Source organism: Aethalodelphis obliquidens, unplaced genomic scaffold (assembly GCF_003676395.1).
Source record: "Aethalodelphis obliquidens isolate GAN/ISIS:26980383/991018 unplaced genomic scaffold, ASM367639v1 scaffold38, whole genome shotgun sequence".
In the NCBI taxonomy this organism is placed as follows: domain Eukaryota; kingdom Metazoa; phylum Chordata; class Mammalia; order Artiodactyla; family Delphinidae; genus Aethalodelphis; species Aethalodelphis obliquidens.
In genome coordinates, this window is record NW_020837982.1 from 8,133,044 (window position 1) to 8,155,817 (window position 22,774).

At 47.5% G+C, this 22,774-nt stretch overlaps 3 protein-coding genes across 12 annotated transcripts in view; 1 reads left to right on the top strand and 2 right to left on the bottom strand.

Moving 5' to 3' along the window:
* The window catches only part of ZZEF1 (zinc finger ZZ-type and EF-hand domain containing 1), a 128,053-nt gene extending 107,244 nt beyond the window's left edge, over positions 1-20,809 (bottom strand). For 5 of the 6 annotated variants that reach the window (XM_027130734.1, XM_027130727.1, XM_027130728.1 and 2 more), the window contains exon 1: positions 5,615-6,087. In XM_027130734.1, the coding sequence (XP_026986535.1) occupies positions 5,615-5,968 (354 nt within the window). In that variant the 5' untranslated portion in view covers positions 5,969-6,087. Of the gene's footprint in view, positions 1-5,614; positions 6,088-20,689 lie in introns of those variants that run through there. The other variant, XM_027130730.1, reaches the window with a different exon arrangement.
* On the top strand, positions 6,239-22,532 carry CYB5D2 (cytochrome b5 domain containing 2). 3 transcript variants are annotated; one of them, XR_003438005.1, is made up of 5 exons: positions 6,239-6,783; positions 12,474-12,614; positions 16,491-16,677; positions 17,176-17,926; positions 22,485-22,532. XR_003438005.1 is itself a non-coding variant. In XM_027130743.1 (4 exons), exons 1-4 carry the CDS (start codon positions 6,534-6,536, stop codon positions 17,390-17,392), a joined length of 795 nt encoding a protein of 264 aa, XP_026986544.1. In that variant the 5' UTR covers positions 6,239-6,533; the 3' UTR covers positions 17,393-18,072. The 3 variants fall into 3 exon arrangements, 1 of the variants encoding a protein (XP_026986544.1); XR_003438006.1 differs by having other exon boundaries at positions 17,176-17,792; XM_027130743.1 differs by lacking the exon at positions 22,485-22,532 and having other exon boundaries at positions 17,176-18,072.
* ANKFY1 (ankyrin repeat and FYVE domain containing 1) overlaps positions 21,105-22,774 on the bottom strand; it is a 78,545-nt gene continuing 76,875 nt past the window's right edge. For 2 of the 3 annotated variants that reach the window (XM_027130739.1, XM_027130738.1), the window contains exon 25: positions 21,981-22,416. In XM_027130739.1, coding sequence (XP_026986540.1) covers positions 22,347-22,416 — 70 coding nt within the window. In that variant the 3' untranslated portion in view covers positions 21,981-22,346. Of the gene's footprint in view, positions 21,465-21,980; positions 22,417-22,774 lie in introns of those variants that run through there. The other variant, XR_003438004.1, reaches the window with a different exon arrangement.

Below are 22,774 nucleotides of genomic sequence, written 5' to 3' on the forward strand. Positions count from 1 at the left end.
CTATAAGACACTGATGAAAGAAATCAAAGATGACACAAACAGATGGAGAGATATACCATGTTCTTGGATTGGAAGAATCAATATTGTGAAAATGACTATACTACCCAAAGCAATCTACAGATTCAGTGCAATCCCAGCAAATTACCAGTGGCATTTTTTACAGAACTAGAACAAAAAATCTTAAAATTCGTATGGAGACACAAAAGACCCTGAATAGCCAAAGCAGTCTTGAGGGAAAAAACCAGAGCTGGAGGAATCAGACTCCGTAACTTCAGACTATACCACAAAGCTACACTAATCAAGACAATATGGTACTGGCACAAACACAGAAATATAGATCAATGGAACAGGATAGAAAGCCCAGAGGTAAACCCACACACCTATGGTCACCTTTTCTTTGATAAAGGAGGCAAGAATATACAATGGACAAAAGACAGCCTTTTCAATAAGTGGCGCTGGGAAAACTGGACAGCTACATGTAAAAGAATGAAATTAGAACACTCCCTAACACCATACAAAATGGATTAGAGACCTAAATGTAAGACCAGACACTATAAAACTCTTAGAGGAAAACACAGGAAGAACACTCTTTGACATAAATCACAGCAAGATCTTTTTTGATCCACTTCCTAGAGTAATGGAAATAAAAATAAAAATAAACAAATGGGACCTAATGAAACTTAAAAACTTTTGCAAAGCAAAGGAAACTACAAACAAAGACAAAAAGACAACCCTCAGAATGGGAGAAAATATTTGCAAACGAATCAATGGACAAAGGATTTATCTCCAAAATATATAAACAGCTCAAGCAGCTCAATATTAAAAAAAAACAAACAACCCAATCCAAAAATGGGCAGAAGACCTAAATAGACATTTCTCCAAAGAAGACATACAGATGGCCAAGAAGCATATGAAAAGCTGCTCAACATCACTAATTATTAGAGAAATGGAAATCAAAACTACAATGAGGTATCACCTCACACCAGTTAGAATGGGCATCATCAGAAAATCTACAAACAACAAATGATGGAGAGGGTGTGGAGAAAAGGGAATCCTCTTGCAGTGTTTGTGGGAATGTAAATTGATGCAGCCACTATGGAGAACAGTATGGAGGTTCCTTAAAAAACTAAAAATAGAATTACCATATGACCCAGCAATCCCACTACTGGGCATATACCCTGAGAAAACCATAATTCAAAAAGACACATGCGGGACTTCCCTGGTGGTGTAGTGGTTGAGAATCCACCTGCCAATGCAGGGGACATGGGTTCAAGCCCTGGTCCGGGAAGATCCCACATGCCACGGACCAACTAAGCCCGTACGCCACAACTACTGAGCCTGTGCTCTAGAGCCCAAGAGCCACAACTACTGAGCCCATGTGCCACAACTACTGAAGCCCGCGTGCCTAAAGCCCGAGCTCTGCAACAAGAGAAGCCACTGCAATGAGAAGCCCACGCACCACAACGAAGAGGAGCCCCCACTCGCCACAACTTGAGAAAGCCTGTGTGCAGCAATGAAGAACCAACAACGAAGACCCAATGCAGCCAAAAATAAATTAATTAATTAAAAAAAAAGACACATGCACCCCAATGTTCACTGCAGCACAATTTACAATAGCCAGGTCATGAAAGAAACCTAAATACCCACTGACAGACGAATGGATAAAGATGTGGGGACTTCCCTGGTGGTGCACTGATTAAGAATCTGCCTGCCAATGCAGGGGACACAGGTTCGAGCCCTGGTCCGGGAAGATCCTACATGCTGCGGAGCAACTAAGCCTGTGCGCCACAACTTCTGAAGCCCACGTGCCTAGAGCCTGTGCTCCACAACAAGAGAAGCCACCGCAATGAGAAACCCGCGCACCACAACAAAGAGGGGCCCCCGCTCGCCGCAACCTGAGAAAGCCAGTGCTCAGCAATGAAGACCCAACGCAGCCAAAAATAAATAAATAAAATAAAATAAAATAAATTATTTTAAAAAAAAGATGTGGTACATATATACAATGGAATATTACTCAGCCATAAGAAGGAACGAAATTGGGTCATCTGTAGAGACATGGATGAATCTAGAGACTGGCATACAGAGTGAAGTAAGTCAGAAAGAGAAAAACAAATATCGTATATTAACGCATATATGTGGAACCTAGAAAAATGGTACAGATGAATCAGTCTGCAGGGCAGAAACAGAGACACAGATGTAGAGAACAAATGTATGGACTCCAAGGGGGGAAAGTGGCGGGGGGTGGGGTGGTGGTGGGATGAATTGGGAGATTGGGATTGACATGTACACACTGATGTGTATAACACAGATAACTAATAAGAACCTGCTGTATAAAAAATAAATAAAATTAAATTAAAAAAAGAAAATGGTCCTTCCTTCAGACTTTACAACCCAACGAATTTCACAAAGTAGGCACCAAAGCTAATACAGAAAATTAATAAAATAAGACCTAGGGCTTCCCTGGTGGCGCAGTGGTGAGAGTCCGCCTGCCGATGCAGGGGATACGGGTTCGTGCCCTGGTCCGGGAAGATCCCACATGCCACAGAGCGGCTGGGCCCGTGAGCCATGGCCACTAAGCCTGCACGTCCGGAGCCTGTGCTCCACGACGGGAGAGGCCACAACAGTGAGAGGCCCGCGTACCGCAACAACAACAAAAAAATAATAATAATAAGACCTATTCATACTAAATTCCCACATTCAAGGCATCTGCTATCATCCTATGTTCAGCACTTTTTTCCTGCTCCAAAGTCTACATGATTTTCTGGAAGCTTATCATATTAAGAGCACAATATCTAATCTCTAATCTCTGATGTCAAATAAGAATTTAATTTTAACTCTAATTCCTCTTCTACATAGGAGTCAATTAAATTAAATATTTCTCCCTGTGACCAAATCAAAGAGTCCTTCTCCATGGACCACACCCACCAAGAGAAAAGGTGTGTTATACTATAAAATGACAACGTTTCAGACTTTGGCCTTTGGTACAAGTTCAAGAATTTTTTTAGGACAACACTTCAAGCAACTGAGGTCACAGGTATGTGAAGGCAAGACAGCTGGGTACACATGGATGGCAACAGGAGCCGGAAGAACCAACATGTACAACTTGGAAACTCTTACCATTACACTAGTAAATACTATACACCGATGAGAACCTGCTCTACAATCTGGTCCCTGCCTGCTTCCTAGCCTTGCTCTCCTCCTGCTGCAGTCTATGAAATTGTAACCCAATATCTGCTTTCCTCTTCCTCAGTAATTAAATCCTGATTTTTAGCTGAATATATGGCCATGGAATAAGGATCTTTCCCAGCCTCCCTTGCATTTAAGTGTAGCCATGTGACTGGGTTTGGCCAAATGGGTTTGTGGCCCTCTCCTTCCTTTTCCCTTTCCTGCTGGTTGTGCAAAGCAACAGCAACAGAGTCATTTGGGTCATTAAGTGGAAGGTGACTGTGGAGGATGACAGCACAAGAAGATGGACAGAGTCAGGTCCCTGATAATTGTGAAACTGCCATATCAATCCTGGACTGCCTAAGTGGACTTTTACATAAAAAGCTTCTTTATCATTTAAAGCACTGATGCACTGGATTTTCTGCCTTGAAGCAGTTTTGTAACCATAACACATCCTACCATTCTTTCTGATTCTCTATTCTCTGGACTTGGGACTTGGGTATTCGACTCCCTCTGCCTGAAACACTGCTAACACCTCTGCTCCTTGTCTGCTTTCAGCCTTCAAATCAGAGCTGAAAAGTTAACTTTCTCAGGTAAGTCTTCCTTGACACCCTGGATGAGCTTAAATACTCCTATTTTTTCACTATGCTTTCCCTTGGATAATACTCACCACACCTATAATTGCTGGGTTAACGTGCATCACTTTCAGTACTAGATACTCTTTAAGAACAAGTTATCTGCTTTGTCCACTGTCATCCAAGTGCTGAGCACTCAGTATATACCCAATAAATATTTGCTCAGTGAATGAATGGATAACGTCATAGTCCTTGAGTGAATTCTGGACCACACCTCGAGGACTTCTGGCCTTACATTACGGGACTCCTGTAGCTCTATTCCTGTCAGACACTCTCACAATGTAAACAGTTTCTCTCCATTCTCTTTTGGACAATTTTGAAATGTGCTAACTCCTTCAAGAGATCTGCACAGCTCTTTCTGACACTGCTTCATTTTCTCTTTACACACCTAGGACTAGAGTGGAAAGTATTGGGAATTCCCTGGCAGTCCAGTAACTAGGACTCCACACTTCCACTGCAGGGGGCCCAGGTGTGATCCCTGGTCAGGGTAATAAGATGCCACAAGCCACGCAGCATGGCCAAAAAACAAACCAGAACAAAACGAAAAGAGTGGAAATTATTATGAATGCTCCTGGAATTTAAAAAAAAAAAGGAGACACTTCACTAAGTTATATTACCAACATTTTCTAAAGTCGGGATTCTTTACAGGTATTTTTAAAAGGAAAATATAAGAAACACACAAACCACATTATCTGAATTCTGGCCATGTAGAGGAAAACATCCTTAAAATATTTTAAAAGCCTCTGGTTTTAAAGTGTACATCACTTTTTAATGGCATTACAAGTACCTGTCAGTTTACTGCTTTATGCACTCACCCTTCACTGACACTGAATATACTACATGGTTTACCCATTTTCACAAATTAAGCACCTTCTGTTATAACATTGTGGAGTTAAAGAAACAGGGCCCCAAGGAGGTAGTGTGACGTAAGAAAAACAAAAAACCAAGAGATCTGAGTGACAGTCTCAGTTTTGCCAATGATTCACAGGGTGATCCTGGATCAGTTCTTTTCTTAACTCTAAAATGAAGAATGCGGTACAGATAATTTCTAAGATCCCTTTCAAGGAAAATATTTTGTTGCCATATCAATTTGCAGTTAATCACTTAACAGAAACAATGCTGGTGACTATGCCCAAAGCTATTATATACAATTACAAGTAGTGACAGGAAACCTGGTATTTGCCTGTCAGTTTTAGGCTCTAGGTAGGTTTAAATGAGTCGAAAATGTGACTTTTCAAAGTTCTAAAACAAATGTGTGTTTTGGAAAAGCTAGTTTCTGCGTGATGAGAATGGCTTTCAGAATGTGAAAATTTCCAATATGTGTTATTCTCCTCCCACATTCGTCAGGCCCACACACTGGATTCAGAACGGGCCCTGCAAAAACCCACTGGCCAATAAAACAAAATGGTTTTCATGGCCACTCCCTTGATCCCTAGAGCACATCTCCCTTAAACCATTCTGGAGCATGATAAGGAAGCTCCAGAGGGCAGTTGATGCAGCGTCAGACAACAGCACAAAGGTCTATACCACAGCAACATGCAAAGACATCTACACCTGTCCAGTACTTCCGAGCAAGAACGGCCTAGTCCAGGATTTCCACACCTCTAATAAAGGTTAAAGAGATTCACAGTCGTCTCCCAAAGTGAACAGGCTGGAAGCGCCCACTGTGAGTCCCGGCACACTCATGCTCCTATTCTGGGAACCTGCACACCCTATGGGTTCCTGCCCAGCCTCTCCAAAGCCACCGCCCACCTCTTCACGCCCTTGGGGGCGACCGCCCTGCCCCCGCCCCACAGTCGCCAGTCAGCCCTGACCTCCTCGAACCGCTCGCCCGAGAAGCCGGCGCCACGAGCCTCCAGCAGCTCCCCGAACTGCTCCAGAGTGACGGACTCTTCGCCGCGGCCCAGCCGCTCTTCCAGCCAGCGCAACAGCGCGCCGTGGTGCCTAGACACCAGAGACTCGTAGGGCGGCGCGGGCCGCAGCGCAGCCGCCGCCTCTCGCAGTCGGGCCGGCTCCAGTAGCGCTGCGGCGGGAGGTAGCGCCGGGGCCGCGGGGCCCGGACCGGGGGTCGTCCCCGAGTCTTTGGCCCAGTCCTGGTGCGGACCCCAGGCCTCGCCCCCGGCGGCTGCCGCCTCGTCTTCACTGCTGTGACTCGGAGCGTTCCCCATGAGGTCTCCGTCTCGAGCGCCCGGCTCTGCCGCCGCCGCCGCCTCCCTGCCTCGACCTGTCAACCTCCGACGGCACCCGGCGGGCGGGGACGAGGAAGGGACGGCGGCGGCTGCGGCTTCCGGCTTCCTCGCTGACAAGCGAGGACTGATGTCGCAAAGGCGCCGTCAAGTGGACTCCACCAGCTGTCGTGAGACAGCTAGCTAGGGCATCCTGATTTCCAAGACGGCGCGTCTGTCATTACGTATACGTCCTCCCGCGGCCTCCTTTGCCACCATCTTTGTTGGGGGCAGATAATCTGCCGGCCAGGAAGGCTTCCCGCTACTCACTTTCTCGGTGTCCCTCCACAGTCGCTAGCTATGCTAGAAAAGTACGAGAAAGAGTTGGAGCCAGGGAGTGAACTTTTCGCCAGACTTTCCCCTTTCAGTCCTCCGTTGTCCCCTTGGTGACAGGCGGACACAGGAGAGCGCGCGTCGCGCCGGTGACGTAGCGGCCGGTTCTCCGCCATCTTAGTTGTGGACAGAGAGGCAGCAATCTCGGAGGAGCCGAGGCGGTGCGGCTGTCGAAATGCTGAGCCTCGGCAGGCGTGGGCTCTGGCTGGGCCTGGCCACGGCGGCAGCGGCGGCGATGGCCGCACGGCTGATGGGCTGGTGGAGTCCCCGCGCTGACTTTCGCCTTTTCATACCCGAGGAGCTGGCCCGCTATCGCGGCCGCCCTGGGGACCCGGGCCTCTACTTGGCCTTGCTCGGACGCGTCTACGATGTGTCCTCTGGCCGGAGGCACTACGAGCCTGGGGCCCACTATAGCGGCTTCGCAGGTATTAGCGGGGCGGTTCACGCCTATTCCTGTTACGATGCGGGCCGGTAGGCGTCTGCGCTTCATTCATTCACTTATTCATTCGTTTATTCATTTCCTCTTTTCCTCCCCACATTCGTCAGACCAGCGTGGGTACCGGGCTCAGCTGCATCATCCTTCTGGTCTGTTTTGACTCGGGCAGGACTATGGGCAACTGTTGCCAGCCTTTGCTTTCCCTATCTTTCCCCACCGCTCTTCTTGAGTTAGGCTGGAGAAACACATCTCTTGCCTCTTACGAGTTACCTTTTACTCGCCAGCAGAAGCCCCCAGTACATGCTTTGTGCCACACTGCGTGGCTCTCAGGGCCCAGAGATGAGTGACGCCCTGCCCCGGCCTCAAGAGTTCCCCAAATGGTTGGAAATGATTCCAACCATTTCTTCAATGTGCCCCAATTGGAAGCGATCTTCCTTTCCCCCTGCTCCAGGTTTCCCCTAAAAGTAGTACATTTGGTTTGAGTCGTTCTTGCTTCTAGTACAAATGCATTTGTCTGCCTTCCTTGAAAAAGTTTATCAGGTTAGAGCACAGGGAAGGAGTCTGGCCTCATTTACAGTCCTTCAGTACTTAGAACAAAGCTGGCACGTTAGGCCTCAAAGAACATTTGTCAAATGAGGATTATTCTGTCCTCCCTATTTTATATCTTGGGGGATTGGAGGATGTGATTTGCCTAGAGCCCTCACAACTAAGTCCTGACAGGACTTGAACTAGGAACACCAGCCTATTACTTTTAGAGATGTCGTCTTACCAGCCCAGAAGAATGACCATCTCCTAGATTAAAAAAGAAAAAGACGACGAGCAAGCCTACGGCCAGTGACTAAGCTGATAGGAAATAAGCATTTCCCACTTGTCATTATTTCAGGAGAACTGGGTAGCTGCCTCTGGTACTTAAATACAAGTCACTTCCCTGTCTTTAGGGAGAACTTTTAAGAAATAGAAGCATTGACAGAGAAGGAATTAAGTTCAGTTGGTGTTGCTGAGCTCCTCAAACAGTCCAGAAGGGGAAGGGACTTACCCAGGGCTACACAGTGAGTTAGAAGCAGAGCTGGAACTGGAATCAAGTGTTTTACTTACCTGCCAGGTGAGGACACTTTGGTGCACTCTCCTGCCGCACTCTGATGCAGCCATCATGGCTGTATGCACAAGTGTGAGCAGAAAACACTCCATTTCTGGAGTGGTTTTTCTTTTGCAATGTGCTCCACTGTCGACTGAGTTCCTTTGTGCCCAATACTTATTCACCATCTATTTACTGACCACTGCCATGTAGCTGGCCCTGTACCACGTGCTGAGGAATCAGAGATTATAACATTGCTCCCCAACACCTATGCACTCTAGTAGGGAAGCAGGTATGTTCACTTATTCGCTCAGTCAATATTTTTTTTTAAAGATATTCAGATGGTATAAAATCCACCCTTTTAAAGAGTACAAGTGGTTGTGAACATAGAAAGTTGTGCAAGTATCACCATTATCTCATTCCAGAGCATTTTTATCACCCCCAAAAGAAACCCCATATCTATTAGGAGTCATTCCCCAACCCCTCCGACTACTTAGCCCCTGGCAACGAGTATCTACTTTCTGTCTCAAAAGATTTGCCTCTTCTGGGCATTTCATGTAAATGGAGTCATGCATGTGGCCTTTTGTGTCTGGCTTCATTCACTTAGCATAATGTTTTCAAAGTTCATTCATGATGTATCGGCATGTCAAGACTCCATGCCTTTTTATGGCCAAATAATATTCCATTGTATAGATATACCACATTTTGTTGATCTATTCATCATTTCTTGGATATTTGGGTTGTCTCCACTTTTTGCTTATTATGAATAATACTATGAACATTATGTACAAGTTTTGTTGTGGACATGCGTTTTCAGTTCTCTTGTGTATATACCTAGGAGTGGAATTGCTGGGTCATATGGTAACTTATGTTTAACTTTCTGAGAAACTGCCCATTGTTTCCTAAAGTGGCTGCACCAACCTACATGCCCATCATTGATGTATTTAGAGTTCCAGTTTCTTCACATTCTCAGCAAACTTGTTACTGTCTTTTTTTTTCTTTTTGATTATAGCCATTTTAATGGGCTTGAAGTAGTATTTCATTGTGGTTTTGGCTATTTGCATCGCACTGATAACTAGTTGAGCATATTTTCATGTGCTTGTTGACCATTTGTATATCTTCCTTGGAGAAATGTCTATTCAAATCCTTTGTCCATTTTTAAATTGAGTTGCCTTTTTATTGTTGAGTTGTATATATGAATTCTTCATATATTCTGGACACTTAGACCCTTATCAGATATATAATTTGCAAATATTTCCTCCCATTCTGCAGGTTCTTTTCACTTTTATTTGAAGTATAAATGACTCACAATATTATGTTAGTTTCAGGTGTACACCATAGTGATTTGATATTTTTATATATTACAAAATGATCACCACCATAGGTCTAGTGACCATCTGTCACCGTACAAAGTTATTACAGTATTATTGGCTCTCTGCCCTATGCTGTATCCCCATACTTATTTGTAACTGGAAGGTTGTACCTTGTAATCTCCCTCACCTATTTCATTCAACCTCCTGCCTCCTTCCCTGTGGGCAACCACAAGTTTGTTCTCTGTATCTATGAGTCTCTTTCTGTTTTATGTTTGGTTTTTTTGATTTCACATATAAGTGAAATTATACGGTATTTGTCTTTCTCTGACTTACTTCACTTAGCATAATACCCTATAGGTCCATCCATGTTGTCGCAAATGCTAAGATTTCATTTGCTTTTATGGCTAATATTCCACTGTATATGTGTATATCCATTTATCCATCTATGGACACTTAGGTTGCTTCCATATATTGGCTACTGTAAATAATGCTGCAGTGAACATAGGGGTGCATATTTCTTTTTGAATTTTGTTTTCTTTGGATAAATACCCAGGAGTGGAATTGCTGTATCATATGGTAGTTCTATTTTAAATTTTTTTGAGGAACCTCCGAAGTGTTTTCCATAGTAGCTCCCCAATTTACATTCCCACCAACAGTGTACAAGGTTCCTTTTTCTCCACACCCTCGCCAACACTTGTTATTTGTTGTCTTTTAGATAATATCCATTCCTACAGGTGTGAGGTGATATCTCATTGTGGTTTTGATTTGCATTCCTCTAATGATTAGTGATGCTGAGCATCTTTCACTTGTCTGTTGGCCATTTGTATAGCTTCTTTGGGAAAAATGTCTATTCAGGTCCTCTGCCGTTTTTTAATCAGGTTGCTTGGGGTTTTTTTGTTTTTTAATTAATTAATTAATTTAAAATTTTTGGCTGCGTTGGGTCTTCGTTGCTGTGCGCGGGCTTTCTCTAGTTGCGGAGAGCAAGGGCTACTCTTCGTTGCGGTGCGTGGGCTCCTCATTGCGGTGGCTTCTCTTGTTGTGGAGCATGGGCTCTAGGCACATGGGCTTCAGTAGTTGTGGCACACGGGCTTAGTTGCTCCACGGCATGTGGGATCTTCCCGGACCAGGGCTCGAACCCGTGTCCCCCGCATTAGCAGGCGGACTCTTAACCACTCTGCCACCAGGGAAGTCCCTGTTTTATTTTGTTCTGTTGATGCTGAGTTGTATGAGTTCTTTGTATATTTTAGATGGTAACCCTTTATCAGATATATCATTTACAAATATCTTCTCCCATTCAGTAGGCTGCCTTTTCGGGTTTTCTGTTTGTTTGTTTTGGCTGCGCCTTGAAGCTTGCAGGATCTTAGTTCCCCACCAGAGATCAAACCCTGGCCCCCTGCAGTGGAAGCACGGAGTCCTAACCACTGGACCGCCAGGGAATTCCCTTGCCTTTTCGTTTTGTTGATAGTTTCCTTTGCTGTGCAAAAGCTTTTAAGTTTGATGTAGTTTCATTTGTTTACTTTTGCTTTTGTTTTCCTTGCCTGAGGAGACATTCCTAAAAATACTGCCAAGACCAATGTCAAAGAGCATACTGCCGGGAATTCCCTGGCAGTCCAGTAGTTAGAACTCTGCAGTTTCACTGCCGAGGGCCCAGGCTCGATCCCTGGTTGGGGAACTAAGATCCCACAAACAGCACAGCCAAAAAAAAAAAAAAAAAAAAAAAGAGCATGCTGCCTGTTTTCTCTTGGGTGTTTTATGGTTTCAGGGCTTCACTTTCTTGATAGTGTCCTTTAATGCACAGAATTTAAAATTTCTGACCAAATCCTAATTATTTTCCCTCTGGTGGTTTGTGCTTTTGGTGTCCTAGCTAAGAAACCATTGCCTAATCCTAGGTCACAAAGACTTACACCTATGTTTTCTCCTAAGAGTTTTATATTTTTAGCTCATAATTCAGGTCATTGATTTATGGAGTCAATTTTATATATGGTAGGGGTCCAATTTCATTCTTTTGCATGTCACTATTCAGTTGTCCCAGCACCATTTGTTCTTTCCCTCATTGAATTGGCACCCTTATTGAAAATCAATTAACTATAAATGTATGGGTTTCATTCAGTCGTGTATTTACTGAGAATTTACTAAAGATCAGGCACCACCAGACACTGGGGAACTGATTCTTTAGTTTGGTATGTTCTTTTCCCTGATAAAACTTGCGGACTAGTAGAAATGACAGACGTTAAATAGTTATCACATAAGCAGTTAATCAGTTATTTTGTGATGAGTGTTAAAAGAACATAGTGGTGTTACTAGAGGCCTTAGCCCAGTGGGGGAGGAGGACAGCGAGAAAGGGGGTACAGTGGCAAGGTGAGGTTGGCGGTGGCTGGTGCAGAGCCTTGAATGGCCTGCTAAGGAATATGTACCTTGTCATAGGGCAAAAGGAAGCCCCTGAGGATTCTGAAGCAAGAGAATGGTATGATCGATTTAATTAAAATATCAGTCTAAGTGTTGTATGGAAAATAGATGAGCAGGGGGCCAAATGAATGCAGGGAGAACTAGCAGGTTACTCTAGTAGTTCAGATGAGAGACGACGGCAGCCCGGGCTTGCTTAGTAGTAGATGGGGCCAGGCAGACTGATATTTAGGAAGAAATTATAGGACTTGGGGACTGATGGGATGTAAGGGATGAAGGAGGAGTCAAGGACTACATTTCTGGAGTGAGCAACTGGTTATTAACCGAGACAGGGAGTACTAGAATAGAGGCAGGTTTCCAGGGGCTGGGGATGCAGTATGGACATTTTTAACTTGTGATGTCTGAAAGTCATCTAAGGCACGTTGAGCAGACAACTGGATATACAGGTCTGGAGCTCAAGAGAAGTCTGAGCTAAACATACAAATTTGGCCTCTTTGGCAGAGAGGTGGTACTTGAAACCACGGAGTGGATGAGATTGCCAAGTGGAGGGTGTGGATGGAGCAAAGGAGGTGAACAAGAACTGATGTCTGAGGCTGGTAGAAAATGAGCTAGAAGGGTAGGAGGAAAACCAAGAGTATAGTGTCACAGAAGCCAAGGGACATGGTCCACCATGCGAAATGTTGCTGAAAGTCAATGAAAGAACAGGATGCATGCCAGAAAGTATGTCTAAGATCCAGGGGCGTCTGTCACCGAGGGGGAGGAGGGATCAGCTTTGCTGGGGGCTGGGGAGTGAGGGTTTGGGGGAGATGTTTCTCAGAAAACAGATTCTTGAGTTGCTACAGTGTTGGTGCTTTATAAGTTAATCTACTGGAAACATCTCCCCTGCAGGCCGAGACGCATCCAGAGCGTTTGTGACCGGGGACTACTCTGAAGGAGGCCTTGTGGATGATGTATCTGACCTGTCATTTTCTGAGATGCTGACACTCCAAAGTTGGCTTTCATTCTATGAGAAGAATTATGAATTCATCGGTAAGTATTCCACAGGTCATTTCCATAGATTTCATTTAGTTGTCTTGCAGTTGTTTTCTTGTTTTGTTTGTCTTGCAGTTTTTTTAAGGGGCTAGAATTCTTTGGGGATTGGACTCAAGGTTAAAATCTGAAAAATGCCCATGGATTTTTCACCTTAAACATCTGGCTGTCAGTGTGGCGATATGTCCCGGAAGGAAATGGCTGGGGCGCTTGTTTCCATCACCTTTTTTTTTGGTCATGCCGCGGCTTGTGGGATCTCAGTTCCCTGACCAGGGATCCGACCAGGCCCTCGGCAGTGAAGGCGTGGAGTCCTAACCACGGGCCCACCGGGGAGGTCCCTGTTTCCCTTGCTCTCGCTCCTGGGAGAGGACTGCCCGACCACTGGCTTTGGCCTCTGCTGCCCCACAGCCTGCGCCACTCTTGAGTGACCCGCCCAGGAGGGCAGCTTCCCCATCTCGCCGTGTTCCAGGAGTCTGGCTTCAGACACAGTCAGGGAGGCTCAAAGCCTGTTTGCAAATGGTTTTGACAAATATCCTTTTACTTCGTCCCCAAAGGAGACAGACATCAACCTGTGCCCATCCTCAACGAACTGCCTCCCAGGTGGAAGTCATGCTCATCAAACACTTGTTCAAGCCAGTTGTGTGGAGCGCCGCACCTGCTACCTAAATGAGAAGATACCTAACGGTGTCCTAAAGAAATGTTAGACACTAAACAGTAGATTGCTTCACAAACACTGACAACTGGGATGGTTGGGCCCCTGTTCTCCATCTACTGCTGCCCTGACCTCTCACTGGAGCCCACTTAGACACGGCTAATTTCCTGAGGAACATCAGTGTCACTTCACCCTGGAACAGGTCTAAATTGGAAGGTCTTTCTCTGCCCCTAATGCCCCTGCATGTCTGCTTCTGTCATTACTCCCTGGGTTACCTTTGCTGAGAACCTTTCACTGGCATTTTCACTGACTCCTCTGCTCCGTCCAAGTCCAACTAGCCAAGGCTTTTTTCATGAATCTGAAGTTCTGTTTCCAGTGCCCCCTCTTCCACACCCACCACTGTTGGCCCCTGTCACCCCAACCTGCAGCACCCCCCATCTTTGTTTTCCCCAGTCTGCACCAGGCCACTCCTCAGATCACAACTATGTTTGCCACTGAAGGAACTGACCTCTATCCGTCTGGCCTTCAGAAGGCTTGGTTCTCCCTTTTCCCCATAAAGTTGCCAAACCAAAGCTGAAACATGACTGTGTTAATAAGGAAAAAACCCAACACAGAAGAATAAAAGTGGAGTCCTGTGTGTCAGCAAAGGATGCCAGACCAAACACATCACACTGATGTCGAGGAGCAAACTGATGTGTTTGGTGAGATGAGTGAACTCGTCTTGTCTGAACAGTGTTAACGTGCAGGGGAGTGAGGGGCACATGGTCAGAAATGCCTCCGAAGGACTGTAGTTAAAGTCAGGATATATTCGAGTATCTGCTATGGATATGCTGTGGTTCTGGTCCTCATGGGGACCACAGATGAGCTGAATGCAGTTCCTGTCCTCTGTTAGCTCATTCTGTAAGGGGAGGGCAGTGTTAGGTTCTTTCAGGGCACCAGAAACCCTCAGGACAGAGCGTCAGAAGATGAAGGTTTATTACACAGGTGCACACTGAAGGACGACAGCAGGAAGCCATCTTGGCAGCCATATGGCCAGGCCTCGAGGGGAAACGAGATGCCATTTTTGTGTTCTGGAGACCCAGCCAATGGTGACCGCCATTCTCACGACACAGCTTCTGCCTCTTTCTCTGTTGCCTCTACTACTGCTGTCCTCTCTTTGGGTCTCATGTCTAAAACCCACCAGGACAGGCTTGTCACCATGCATACAGAGACCCTCTACAGGAGAAAGTGCGGTGCCAGGCCAACTCAGACTGAAGCCCTGGGACTTGGGCCCTGCTCCCTTCATTTATTCTAACAAGCGTTCAAAATGAATGCTCTGAACTAAGCTGCTTTGAGTGCTGGGGCCTCACTGGTGGGGAGAGCAGTATCATAAACTAGTAAACTGACTAGACAATTCCAGATAGGACTGTGAATAAGCTAAAACTAATGTGATGCATGTTTGGGTGTGTGCGTGACACCTTTAGAGCAGACGGTCAGGGTAGCCTCTTGGAGGAAATGAAAATTAAGCTGAGACCTGGAAGGTGAGAAGGAGCCAGCCATCCTGAGATCTGAGAAGAGAGTATTTCAGGCTGAGGGAACAGAGTGCGCGAGGCGGGGAGCAGCGAAGCATGGTCAGGGAGCCTACAGTGAGGGAGGGGACCACTTAAGAGGAGGCTGAAGAAGCAAACACAGGTCAGATGCTTGTCTTGGAGGCCTTTGATAAGAAGTTTGTGTTTTATCCATATGTTTTAGGAAGCCATAGGAGGGTATAAACCAGGCATGGAGGTGTGATTTACGTTTTTAAAAGGTCACCCCAGCTACTCTGTAGAGAAAGAACTGTGGGAAGGAATGAGCTGAAGCAGAGACCACTGGGAGGCCACTGTCGTAATCCATCATCTGGATTAGGGTGGTAGCAGTGGAAATGGAAAGGAATGGGCAGAATCAGGGTGTTTTTTAAAGGTTGGACCGACACGACTCACCCATGGTTTGGACATGAACGAAGGGAAGTGTACATTTAGATGTGAAGGAGGAGTCAGAGATCCAGGGCTCCTAAGCCAGGGAACCCAGGCAGAAGTGATAAGAATAGGGACCTCCCTGGCGGTCCCCTGGTTAGGACTCTGCGCTTCCACTGCAGGGGGCCTGGGTTCAACCGCTGGTTGGGGAACTAAGATCCCGCAAGCCACATGGAGTGGCCGAAAAAACAAAGTGATAAGAATAGAATTGGAAAGGTCAGGATAGGGTGTTGGACTTGAGAAGATGAACTGAATCTGGTACACGAACGTACCTTGGAATCTCAGTTCTCGGGGACTGAGAAGATTGGACAGACACAGCAGGAGCAGGTATGTACAGATACCTCCTCCTACTTGGGCAAACCTTCTAGAAGTCCTTTCTGCTGCTTCTCTTGCCCTGTGCCAGGGGCTGCTGTGAAAGCCACTTGCACTTCAGGACTCGGAGATGCAAGTCCTTGCATCTAAGAACTGATCTCTTCTTGGCTCTGGCCTACAGGCTCGCCGACCACTTGCTGGCCACTGCCATAGCTCAGACCTTACAAATTCTGACGGGGATTTCAAACTAAAACCAGTTTCCACTCAGCTTGTCCACTGAAGGACTGAGCCGGAAAAGAATGGTGGAGGGGAGAGCATGAGCTCAGGGCCAGACCCACTTACTAGCTTCAGGGACTTCCCAGCTATTCAGTCTCCCAGTCTCTCTCCTAGGACCACGGGAGCACTGATTTCTCTCTCAAACGGGTGTTAGGAGGATTACAAAATACTGGTAAAGTGCTAGCACAGCTCCTGATGCTGAGTGAACACTCAATAAATGACTTATTTATATCCATATAAGACAAAATAATTCAATGTGGGGAAGAAATGAGCCACAAAAATGTTATGCAATAAGCCATTCATTCATCAAGCATTTCTTGGACATCTACTGTGTACCTCAAGCACTGTGGAACACTGAAAAATGAGTGACATGTGGGGAAGGATTTTATAATTTCCGTGCTGGAGGACTCTACATCTAGAACAGGGAGGCGTCTATCCAGAGTCGTATAAGATGTTGAGAGACATCGGGATAGAAGGCAACACAAGTCCCTCCAACCAGTTCTTAATAAATCAGCAGCCAGCAGGCTACTGTGGAAGGCGGAAGCCCTGGGGACTCGGCTTTACCAGGACTTCTGCAGGAGCTAAGCCTCTGTTCCTGGCCCCCCTCCCACGGCTACTCTGATGTCAGCTTTCCTGTCACCACAGGGAGGGTGACAGGAAGGTTCTACGGAGAGGATGGGCTACCTACTCCAGAACTGACCCAGGCAGAAGCCATGATCACCAAAGGCTTGGAGGCAAATAAACAGGAACTGAAAGAGAAGCAGAAGTTTCCACCATGCAATGCTGAGTGGAGCTCAACCCGGGGCAGCCGGTTCTGGTGCTCCCAGAGGAGGTAAACGGGCTTTCCTTCTGTTCCTCCCGCCTCTCCCCCAAATCCATCTTCTAGGTCACCACATCTGTGCTGTTCAGTGAGGCCATAAATTGACTGTTAACCCAGGGGAACTTTGTCAAAATACGTGTGCTCTGGGATAGCGATTCTCAAGCCAGACGCTGCTTTTGAGACGCTCAGAGGCCAGTGGGGAAAAGCCTTTCACAGGTGTTGCCACCAGTGCAGGGAAGTGGCGCTGCCTCCTAGGAAGGCAGAGGGCAGGGGCTGGAGCAGCAGTGAAAGGACGACGGGCTGTGCCCTCAGAGGGGAAGCTGGAGGACCTCGGGGGAGAGCAAGAAGGTTCGGGTGAACACTGCAGACCACTGCCTTGGGAAAACACCAAGGCAGCAAGTGAAATGGCTTCTCCTTTTCGCAAGGCCTGGTTCACTGCTCCCTCTCCTCCCTTCCCAGAGAAACTCACGACTTCATGCTTTAAGCAGCCCTCTTTCCTTCTCTCCTTAGTGGAGGTGTGAGCAGAGACTGGATTGGCGTCCCCAGGAAGCTGTTTAAGCCAGGTGCCAAGGAGCCCCACTGCGTGTGTGTGAGAACAACTGGCCCCCCTAGTGACCAGACGCCGGACAACCCTACACACAGAAATCGTGGGGACTTGGACCACCCCAACTTGGAGGAATACACAGGCTGCCCACCCCTAGCCATCACATGCTATGTCCCCCTCTGAGCCGGTACCCTGTATGTCCATAACCCACAGGGAACCCTCACCTGCCTTTCCCTAATGGGCCCTTGACTCCTGTGCCCTAGGAGGGCTCCTACATGAAACAAGAGGGCCTGGAAGGACTGGGCCATGCTCTGCAGACAGGACTCATGCCCCTCCCCATGGGCTCACCATTTTGGTGACTGAGCCCAGTGCTTGGCAACCTGCCTAGTACTGGTCGGCCTGTTTTTGCCACTATTCGGCTAGATCTCCTCACCATCCTTTGGAGTTCGCAGGTATTAACGGGCACAAATTTGACCAACTCAGAACTAACTGGACAGACACGCAGAAGGGCTCTGAGCTCCAACAGCTTCCTTTCCACGGACTCCCAGGCTGCCCAGATCAGCTGCCGGCCTGGGCCCTGCTTGTAAGTCTCATCCTGACCAGGACATCGGGGCCTACGTCATTCCCTTACAACTCAGAAACAAGCAGACACATCCAGAAAAGCCATACGAACTAACAGTGTCAACACAACCCTGTTCCGGTTCCCCACTTGCTAATGTGAGCCCTGACTTTTACAACCTTTCTTAAAAGTAAGACCTCTGCCCTTAGGCAAACTTGAATTTATCAGTACAGCCAAAAGCCGCATTGAGTTAATTCGAGCTGGACCAATATAGTGAGAGGTGACAATAAAACAGGATAGGCTAGTTCTGGAAATGGAAAAGTTTTTGCTTATAGGGATGCAGCAAATCCAGATAACTCTGAACAAAGCAACAATTTAAAGCAAAGATATTGTTTCTCTTTAAACACTTAAAATTAGGGGTGGTGTGTTTTCAAAGGGAGAAGTCTGCATTTTTGAGCAAAAGGTAGTTTCACAGCTCTAAGGCGGACACTGGCTAGCGCAACATCAAAGTTTGGGCAAGGCTACAAATGCCAATACAAACAGCCTCAACAGTGGGTGGTGTGTCCAAGGTCATCTGTAATCTCCCACACTGGACCAAGTTCATACCCGTTACCTCCTCGATTCTAGTTAAGCTCATGGGGGCAGAGTTCCTACCTTACAGGTAAGGAAACGAATCTGAAGCGATTACAGGTTCATGGTCTCCCCATCTGTGCCTTCACCTCAACTTCTCCCAGTCCCCTCAGCTGTTAATCTAAACATTCCCTGTCCTCCCTTTCTTGGTCTTTTTTCCTCTCCTTTATCATTAATCTCACTTAATAGCTTTCCAGATTCACGGACTGGAAAACGGAGGCTGCCTGCCCTAACTGGTGTGGCTCACTGCCCTTCGGCCACAGCTGCTCTTCACGCCTGAATCCTGCTCTTGGCTCCTTTTGCCGTCCAGGATCTTCCTCACCGGCCTTTCCAGCACCTTTAACCTCTTCCTGCCTCCCGGCTCTTCCCTCTAAGTCTGCATTCAACAGCTCACTTCCCTTCCCTCCTGCCCCATTCTTCTGAGGCCCCGTAACTCTTCCTGTCCCTACTTCCCGCCCCAGCGAAGCTTTGGAGAATGCTGCATGTACTCAGGCTTTGCTCCTCAGCCCCCGTCTGCCTGCAACACAGTCGCCCAGCTTAGCCCTTCCCTGCGCCACAGCAGGATAAATTCTGTACTGGCAAACGCACGGCCACATTCAATTATTACCTACCTGGACCTGTCCCACCTGAGGGCCCTCGTGAAAGCCTCCCTTGGCTTTTTCCCCATTTCCCTTATCTCCCTCGGGGGTCCCTTCCAGCCTCCTGGAAGCCTCTCCTCCACACGCCTTCCCACCAGCTCCTGTCGCTCCTGCGTCAGCTGCCAAGTCTGCAATCTCGTCCAGGCGGCTTTCCTGACCATTTCTGCAGGTACCAGGGTCTCCACAGTTCTGGCATTTAGTCTTCATCTTCTCCCTGGTGATTCTTCCAGTGTCCCTGGATGGTTCCACCATCGCCATCTCAAAGCACCCAGTCACACCAAGTAAGAATCCTGGCCATCATCCCCAGCCCCTTCCCTCCTGAGCCCCTCCTCCTGACCAGTCTCCAGGTCCTAGCAATCCCACCCCTTACCTGTTCAGTACTCCTCCTCTGGTTGAGGCCTTCCTTTCTCACCTGATCTAACTGCACTCCCTCCAGCCCATCCTCCACACTGCCAAGCCATCCCCGTGATGTTCGGGGCATTCTCCGTTTAAACCTCTTCAGTGGCTCCCTTATCTGTAAGGATCAGGTGCTAACTCTTCAGCGGCACACGAGGCCCTTCTAGGGTCCGTCTCCTCTTAGCCTCTGTATCTCTGCCACCACCTCCCACGTGCACTGATCCCTCCAGCCTTCACCTCGCTGCTTTATGCCTGCAACACCTTCACCCCAGCTGTCCCTTCTGCCTGGAATGACATGTCATCTTCTCAATTTTTCTACCTCTTATCCCTTAATAACGTAGCTCAATCAACTGGGAGGCTTCATGAACCACTGGCCCACCAGTGGATTTAGACGCACTTTCCTCTAGGAAAATAATTCTGTGTTCACTTCTAAAATAACAAATGTCACAGTGTCCCGGAACTATGAATTTCCTATCAGCCTCTCGCATTGGACTGCAGACTCTCTTTGAGACAGGGACCAAGGATCACTTGGCTTTGTACCCCCATATCCACCATACCTAGGACACGAGAAGTGTGCAGAATTAGCTCTCTTGCAGATGAGGCAACCGAGGCCCAAAGAACTTAATAAAGGCACATAGCAATGAAGCTGAGCCTAGAACTCAAGGTTCTTGTCCTGACTCAGTGCTATCTTCGTGCCTCCATGTCTTGGTATGTCTCCGCCCTCCCTGGAGCAGGAGCAAACAGTAAGGAGGCGAACTTAAGTGAGGACCTTATTGTGAGTTCCACACAGCCCTTGAGCTCAGTGCCTGAGGCACCCCTGCTGACTCAACCCCAGGCTAACTGAGAACTAGTCACTGCCACTGCTCTCCTTAGTCCTTAGTTATTCGACAGATATTTACCAAGCATCTGTGTGCCATGGGGTTGGGCTGGGGGGAAGTGAGGCTCCTGACCTCAAGGAGCTTGTAGTATGGCCAAGTAAAGCCCTGGTTAGAGCGGCCAGAGGCCACTCCTGGGGTAGGAATGCAGGGATAGCGTGGAGGCCAGGTCCAGAGATGTTTAGATCCTTCCAAAACAAACTGACAGGGAAAAAGAGCAAAACAAGGCACTTAAGAGTCATCCCAGCCAAGTACAGACCTGAACTCTGGCTGATGCAACACCCCTGAGCCCACATTTCAGGACACACTCATCCAGCCTCTGCGGGCTGCTCACTTCCTTGCTCCATGAGCACTCGTTTCCTTTTCGATGCCGACCACTTACTTTATAGGAAACAGCCTCCTCACACCAGGGCAGTGGATGAGTCTTCAAAGGATTCGCCAAGAGTAGGTTGTCATGTTAATGATCCAGAAGGCTCAGCCATGAGAAGCTAGTGGCTACTGGAGAAATGCCTCTCCTTCCTCTCTCCTGGGCAAGACTATGGAGGAGGAAGGTAGTCCCTCCGTGATGCAAGCCACAGAAAGTTCAGCTCGGGCAGTTAAGACCTGCTGACAGAGGGAAGTGGAGAAGGAAACTAATACATGTTGGGCAAACATGCTGAGCAGGGAGGGAGCTTTGTCTGTTCTCACTGAACCTCGATGCCAGCCTTGAGAGGGTCTTCTTATGGTCCAGAAAAGGGGCATAAATTCTCCCACCCCACATCTAATGGTTACAACAGTCATTGCACGGCAGGGCTGAGTTTTTTGTGTTTTTTTGTTTGTGTTACATCTTTATTGGAGTATAATTGCTTTACAATGGTGTGTTAGTTTCTGCTTTATAACAAAGTGAATAGAGCTGAGCTTCTTACCCAGGTCTGCTCTCTCTGCCACACCATGAGCAGTGTTAAGGCAAGGGCTGGGCAGCTGCCTTCCAACATGCTGGAGGAAACTGTAACGTCTGCCTTTTAATCCTGAGATTCCAGTTTTTCCAGAAACACAGAACTAAGAGGGAAGAGCCCAGAATTTTTTGGCCACAGCTCAGTCCCTTTAACTTGCAAAGGGACCCGTATCAGACCATTGCCGCCATCCCTAGCTTGCTCAGCTCCAGGACAAACTGTGATCTGAAAGACAGACGCTACGGACAGGTTAGGGATATCTGTTCAGAAATCTGTGGAAATCTGAATTTCCATCCTCGAAAGCACTTCCTATTCCCTGGGCCCCCAGATTCCTGCAAATAGGCAGCAGACATTGCTCCCATCAGTCCACACTGGAGGGGACCCTCGCTGTGCACACCAGAATTCGTGTACTTGCATGAGAGGAAGGACATATGACCTAATACTGATCGCCTTCCTCAGGGCAACCCTGTGAGCTAGGACGAACCGTGCTCACTTCTGTTTTACAGACATAAAAATGAAGGCACAGAAATTATGAAACATGCCGGTTTGTACTCACATATTATGACAAAATATGACCAGTGTTCTCCTCAGGGACGGCTATTAGGATTACTTGGGATTGTTACGTGGAAGCCCCCAACAGTGCCTATTAACTCTGAGTAAAGCCACCAGAGAATGCGATTTATCAATCACCATAGCTGGTCCGAACCAGGAGTGAGCAAAATGGAAAACAGGTAAGGGAAAGGAGAACACTAGTTCAAGAAAGTGTGATGGTGAGGTGAGCTACTAGATTCATGCAGTTTGTATGAGGGAATTATGGATCACTAGATTTTAACTTGCAAACCCCTAAACTTTCCTTAGTTTTCTCTGAAACCCACAGCACCAGTCCTCCCTTCAGACCAAGGCCAGCAGAAACCTCACCATGGGGGGATCTTCTCGAGTTGCTCCTAAATAATGGAGTCAGGGAGGGAATTTCCAGGGTCCACGGGAGAGCTGCAGTGGGGTCAGGTGGCTGAGCCTGGGCAGCTGTGGTCACAGACGTCACCATGCGCTGAAGTCTGGGCCAAGAGCACAGGACATCCAGGCAGCTGGTCATTATGCCTAAAACAGCTACCTTCTCACTGCTGTCAACCATGTGTTTCTGAAAAGTGTTGGAAATTCAGATTTTCCTAGAGGGTAGCTGTTAAAGAAATGTATTCAACATGTCAGGAGTGTTAAAATTTTTGTGTTTGTTTTTAATGCTTACAGGGCTTCCCTGGTGGCACAGTGGTTAAGAATCCGCCTGCCAATGCAGGGGACCCGGGTTCGAGCCCTGGTCTGGGAAGATCCCACATGCCACGGAGCAACTAAGCCTGTGCGCCACAACTGCTGAGCCTGTGCTCTAGAGCCTGTGAGCCACAACTACTGAGACCATGTGCTGCAACTACTGAAGCCTGCGTGCCTAGGGCCTGTGCTCTGCAACAAGAGAAGCCACAGCAATGAGAAGCCCGCACCGCAACGAAGAGTAGCCCCTGCTCTCCACAACTAGAGAAAGCCTG

Excerpts from the sequence above, each read along its gene's own strand:
- CYB5D2 (XM_027130743.1), top strand. The coding sequence starts at position 6,534 with ATGCTGAGCCTCGGCAGGCGTGGGCTCTGGCTGGGCCTGGCCACGGCG. Across the intron at positions 6,784-12,473 it reads CCACTATAGCGGCTTCGCAG|GCCGAGACGCATCCAGAGCG; the intron begins GTATTAGCGGGG and ends TCTCCCCTGCAG. Across the intron at positions 16,678-17,175 it reads TTCTGGTGCTCCCAGAGGAG|TGGAGGTGTGAGCAGAGACT; the intron begins GTAAACGGGCTT and ends TTCTCTCCTTAG.